Genomic DNA, 6099 nt, shown 5'->3' with positions numbered 1-6099 from the left:
CAGTCCCGGTCGGCTTTTGACCCCACCCGGGTTGGGGCCAGCCACAACTTCCCTGGGCAACCTGTTCCAGTCCCACACCACCCTCACAGTAAAGAATATCTTCCTAATATCTAAACTGAATCTCCCCTCTTTTAGTTTAAAACCATTCCCCCTTGTCCTGTCCCTTCATGCTCTTGTAAAAAGTTCCTCTCCAGATTCCTTCTAGGCCCCATTTAGGTATTGGAAGGCTGTCATAAGATCTCCCCTGATCCTTCTCTTCCCTAGGCTGAACAAGTCCAAATCTTTCAGCCTGTTTGTGTAGGAGAGGTGCTCCAGCCCTCGGAGCATCTCAAGGCCTCCTCTGAACTTGCTCAAGCAGGTTCATCTCCTTCTTTGTGCTGGGGGCCCCGGAGCTGAACACAGTACTCCAGGAGGCTGGAGACCAGGAGAGGTCCACAAGAGTGGAGTAGAGGGGGAGAATCGCCTCCGTTGACCTGCTGGTCACACTCCTTTTGATGCAACCTGGTTGGTTTTCTGGGCTGCGAGCACACACTCATGTTGAGCTTCTTGTCAGCCACCACCCCCAACTCCTCCTCAAGCCTGCTCTCAGTCCATTCTCTGCTTAGCCTGTATTTGTGCTGGGGATTGCCCCGACCCATTTATTTTAAAACATTTTTTTTATACTTCATTAAGATATTGCAGTATTTGTTAGAACTCTTCTAACAAGATGTCACTACCAAGTGTAGTATCATGAAATAAAAAATAAGCATCGTTTTGAGTAGCTGAAAAATACTTGTCTTGCATCCAAAGAATTTGTCCATTCCTGAATGTGTAGCCAGCGACAGCTTGTCCGTCATCTCTCAAGAGCTGCCTTTTGTTGTATTTGACACTGAGAAGACGCTTTAAGAAGGGAGTGTTATATAAAAGAAAGATGAGCTAGTGTTCTTTGATTTCAAATTACTGTTTCTACCAAGGAAAGGAAATAATGCGCTCAGCGGTGTTACTGATTGCCTATGAATTCTAGTTCTGTTACTAAGAATTTCATCACTTTTTTATGTATTGACAGAGTATTGAGTGGCCTATGAAATTTCCTCAGGCATTTGCTAGGATGGGCCTGTCTCATCCAAAGGGTATTCTTCTGTATGGGCCATCAGGGTGTGCCAAAACCACGGTGGTGAAGGCTCTGGCCACAAGTTGTCACTGTTCCTTTTTCTCTGTAAGTGGTGCTGACCTCTTCTCACCTTACGTTGGAGATTCAGAGAAGATTTTGTCTCAGGTACAGTTTTTTGTGTAAAGCCTATAGATTATTTCTGCTTGATTTTTGTGATGGTCTAAATTTTGTTATTGAAAAGATGATAGTTAAAGCTGTCATCTGATTATTAAATAAGATAGCTTTCAGATTCAGATGTATATAAACTGAGAATCTAGCCCTAAAATTATACCAATTTTAAGCTTTGAATGTATTTCTACCCTTTTGTTTTCAGTTCATTTAGGAATCTAAATAAGACCTTGTCTATAGTAAATGTAAGCCAGAACAGTTCCTGTGAGTCTTCGAGTGTATCTTTTAAATTCAACTGAAATACAGAGTATGTGTAAATAGGTGTTTTCTTCTTACCTGGCAGAATGTATGCACTGATGTTTTCCTTTATTAATATTTTTAAAAAGGTTTTTCGCCAAGCAAGAGCGAATACCCCAGCAATAATATTCCTAGATGAGATTGACTCTATCTTGGGGTCTCGGTCACATTGCAAAACTAGCCATGGTGTCTCGGAGCGGGTTCTTTCTGTTCTTCTCAATGAGTTGGATGGTATTGGGCTGAAAGTCACAGAAAGAAGAGGAAGCAAGCTGCAGCTTGAGGGTCAATGTCAAGAACAAAGTGATGAGGAAAGAAAGGTATTTATGTTCCCTTTTCCATATAGGAAGGATGATAAATGCTGTCCAGTTGTTCCAAAAATTTTAGTTGTTGAATCACACTTTTTAAACTTAAAATCCTCAGGCTAAAAAATAAGCAAGATGCTCTTCTACTGTCATCATTTCTAAAAAGTACTGTATATAGGCTGCTAGCTTTTTACATACATTATTCATCAATGAGACTTTGAACAAAACACCCACACAGGCTAAAGAGCATTACTAATTGGTGTTCATCTTCTGTCACAAAAATCCTCTTGCTTGACAGTAAGGTAATTTTTTAGGCTAACTGTGTGATTTTTACTATTGTACAGGTTCCTTCCTGAACTTACTTTTTACCCCTACTTCATTTGCAGTGCTTTTCTCATATGTACTTTATGCAAAACTAGCACATCTATTTCTTCCTTGTCACTTAATCTGGCCTGCACCAAGGCAGTTTTTACCTGAAGAAAAATAAAATACTAATATTGAAAGGAAGGTAACTACATGTAAAGAAACATATTTTTGTCCTTCCCCTTTCCTTGTTAGCAGTTAGATATTACCTAAAGATATTAGTTCTCTTAACCATGTTGCCCTGTGTTTATATAATCTCTTAGCTAGAGTTTCAGGAAACTTTGAACAAGGATTTCATGGTAGTTGCTGCAACAAATAGACCAGATATGTTGGATGATGCCTTACTGCGTCCTGGAAGGCTAGACAAGGTCATCTATATTCCACCTCCGGATCTGAAGGTGATGTATTGCAAAGCCATACTTGGATTTAAATGGAGAGGTATTAATTGCCAGCATACTTTAAGAGCAAATGAGGACATGTTCCTGTAATATATTAAACTGATGGATGATTCATTAAACATAAGGTACAATGAAGAAGTTTAAAGAGGGGAATAATTGCATTTGTGATTTAAACACCAGTAACATTTGAACTGCTGTCTGTAGCTATAATAGCACATATAGAAGGCAGACAAAATCTGGAATGATTCTGTATTTACAAAATCAAGCTAGTTTATAAAGTACCATAACAAGTTGTATGTCCATGCTTAAAATCATTTTTGTGCCCTGTTCCCAAGAGTAGTGTAGCTATGTGTGAGTTTCCCTAAAAAAATAATGTTGACCCAAAGCAGGCCAAATATGGACTCTTCAGTCTAAAATGCTGTGTTTTCATGAGGTAATGAGTAACTGCAAATAACAGTCTTTAATATGCAAGATAATACTCTTTATGATTATCTCCATTAATAGCATTTTATTCACTCTTCCACCAAAACCAAGTAGTTCTGGTACTCTTATTTTCATTAGTTCTAATTTCTAATTTGGTCCTGCCTTGGAGAGGGATTAATTCTTGGTTTGTTTGGTTTTGTTGTATAATATGCACAATCCTACAGGGAAGGCTTTCCATTTTGAAAATCTGCACAGAAAAAATTCCATTAGATACTGATGTGTCATTACAAGATGTGGCAGTTCTAACAGACCTCTTCTCTGGAGCTGATATTGAAAATCTGTGCAAGGAGGTAAGAAGTATTCATGGTTGGATGAATCTGTGAAATAAACTGAAAATGAAACCTTTCAATGAAAAAAGAGCTAGTTCATAGATGTTACCAGCCTGTCTGTATATGGATTCTTTCACAGTTTGTAATGAAAATACAAAGAGAATTATTAAAGCTGAAGAACCTAAATTATTTAAATAAAAAAGGCAAATAAGAATAAAGGCTTTCTGTGATAATTTACTAGAAGTTAAGGACCTGTACTACCCTTTTTTTCACATGGCCCTTTCTAATCCAGGCTCACATCTAGATGAATTGTGATCTCTGTACTACAAGCAACTGCAGCATTTTTAGCTGAAATTAGTATGTGCTGTCAAGGGTAGAGAGGAAAAAAATTGAGAAGATAAATCTGTAAGTATTTGAGGTTAGTTGCATAAAAGACAGAATGAGAGGAAAATCCAGCTACTTAAGTGATCAAAGATATATTGTCCAATCCGGACAAAAAAGCAAATGAAAGAGTTGCTGTAATTTTATTTGATACTGTATCTACTGCTAAATAACCATAAACTATATGATGCTGTTTTCAGATGCTTTACCTGAAATTGTTTCATGTAAAATATTTTAGAATACTTAATTTCTTTGCCAATTAAAACGTGATAAACATTTTAAGGTGGTTTTTTTTTTTTTTTTCCTTTTAAAGGCTGCTTTGTTGGCATTGCAAGAGAATGGACTTGAAGCAACTGCTGTAAAACACGAGCATTTTGTAAAATCATTGAGGACTGTAAAACCATCCTTAAACATGAAAGACTTGGAATTTTATGAAAAAATCTATAATCAAGAATTAGCTTCCTGAATCAAAAAGGAGTGATGTAGCATAGGTATTCTTAAATACATCACAAAGTTTGCAATGGTTTACATCTTTCCTGCTTTTTAATACTGCACTTTTTTTGGTACCTTTATTTTTGTACTGTAGTTTTCAATGTGTAAAAGTTCACTTGAGAAAAATACGTGATTTCAGTAATGGAGAATAAATGAAAATCTTGTTTCAAATCTTGTTTCCTTTGGCTAGGTTTCTACCTAGAAACAAGTAATTCAGATACTTAGATAAAGCATTGTGGAACAGCTTAGTGTTACTGTAGATTTCCTAATTCTCAGTACAAACACTGGCATAATAAGAATATTTAATTTAAACTATGTTGTGAAGTTCCTAAATAGTTAAATAGGAAGAAGTAAGTCCCATACGGTAGAAAATGTCAGGTGTTTTATATGTGCGTATCTACAGACTTGCTTTCTTACAAGCACATTCCAAAACGCAGTGGTGGTGAAAAGGCTGTCAGTGCTGAATACCTTGTTGTAGGTTTAGAGTCTGGGTTTTGGGGAATAATTCTAGATCAGTTACTGCTTTCCTATACAAGCAGTTGGATCGAGTAAGCAGATACTGAGTCTGTAATTAAATGATGATAACTTCTTCTTTAGAGGAGAAAGTTTGCTTAAAACCAGTTTCTGCAGAATCCAATCCCCACTAAGTCAATTTTTGTCAATTTATTTTTGTAGGTCATCTTCTAAAATACATAGATATATGAAGGGAAATTGCTGTTGTATGTATATAAGTGTGCATTTTAACTTACCAGGGTAGGAAGTTTTTTAATACTTTTTTCCTTTTCCCCCTGAAAATGTTTGTGAACAAAATACTCCATTGTCAAAGGTAATTTCTTATTTCAGCTGAGGTTCTTAAGTAATTAACCCATTAACAAATATTTCTTTCTCAAAACAGGGGCACTAGGGACTGCACTGCAGTGCAGCTTACAGTGAGATGGATCACAAAAGGAAGTTCCAAGGCAGTTAGTGACTGTGGAAGGCAAAAGGGAGTAGCAGAAGCCACTCTTGCTTAGGGAAGAGTTCAGATATAAATGACTGTCCTACAGCTTGGTGGCTTTGATCACTATTTCCTGGGGAGGGACAATCCTGCTGCTTTACTGCTGATAACAAGTAGGCCAGTACCAATGAGCGTCCCAAACACCCAAAAGTTTCTTGGCAGCAATGTTGGATATAAAAGCATGAAAACCTTCAAGGTAACTCTCTGGTTTGCTTTACATTTTTGAGAGTGTTGCTTTAGAATAGCCACTCCTGAACAGTGTGAGGACAGCAAAATGCTGTCAGCTCCTACACTTCAGATGTACTGCTGCTTAACTTCTGCACTCACTCCCTAGAAGGACCAGTGGAGCAAATTGTGCCCTGTTGTGTCCCTTTCTTGCCATGGGGAGCCAGCAGAGTATGCAGTAAGGGCAACCTCTCCTTCCTCTTGCTGCTTTCCAGTGGGTAAGGGAGGGAAAGGGAGAAGCTGATTTACAGGAATTGTCTGCAGGCACCATGCCACTGGTGGGAGTTCTCAGCCAGGGTTATTGGGAAGGTAGGAGCTGTGTAACACAACAGAGTGGTTGTACCCTGGGCCAGGGCTAAGCTTTGTTTGAGGGAAAAGGGACATCAGGCTCCTGTTCTGGTTGCCAAATGTGCTTTGCCTCAATACGTTGTTCTTTAGGCAGTCACCTGGATGAGGGGAAAAAACGAAGATAAAGGATGAGCAGAGAAGCAACGTTGGGTAATTCCACAGCAGGGAGGAGGTGCTGCGGCAGGAAATTGGGAAGAGCCCACTCCGCAGCTCCCCTTTGGAGGCCAGGAACGCTCGCGGGTGGGCCGCTTCCCGTGCCGGCCGTTGGGGGGCGCCCTGCCTGCGG

At 38.9% G+C, this 6099-nt stretch overlaps 1 protein-coding gene across 1 annotated transcript in view; it reads left to right on the top strand.

Annotated features, from left to right (window-relative positions):
• Positions 1 to 4275, top strand: part of SPATA5L1 (spermatogenesis associated 5-like 1) — a gene marked incomplete at its 5' end in the record, with an annotated part of 8229 nt that extends 3954 nt beyond the window's left edge. Inside the window, 5 exon segments of the mRNA XM_010015869.1 lie at positions 1046 to 1255; positions 1645 to 1872; positions 2484 to 2618; positions 3266 to 3391; positions 4065 to 4275. Of these exon segments, the coding sequence (XP_010014171.1) occupies positions 1046 to 1255; positions 1645 to 1872; positions 2484 to 2618; positions 3266 to 3391; positions 4065 to 4217 (852 nt within the window).
• Positions 4276 to 6099: the final 1824 nt, after the last annotated feature.

This window comes from Nestor notabilis, unplaced genomic scaffold (genome assembly GCF_000696875.1).
Source record: "Nestor notabilis isolate BGI_N333 unplaced genomic scaffold, ASM69687v1 scaffold7476, whole genome shotgun sequence".
Taxonomy (NCBI): domain Eukaryota; kingdom Metazoa; phylum Chordata; class Aves; order Psittaciformes; family Psittacidae; genus Nestor; species Nestor notabilis.
The sequence above is the reverse complement of the archived record's forward strand: the minus strand, read 5'-3'. Positions and strand labels throughout refer to the sequence as shown.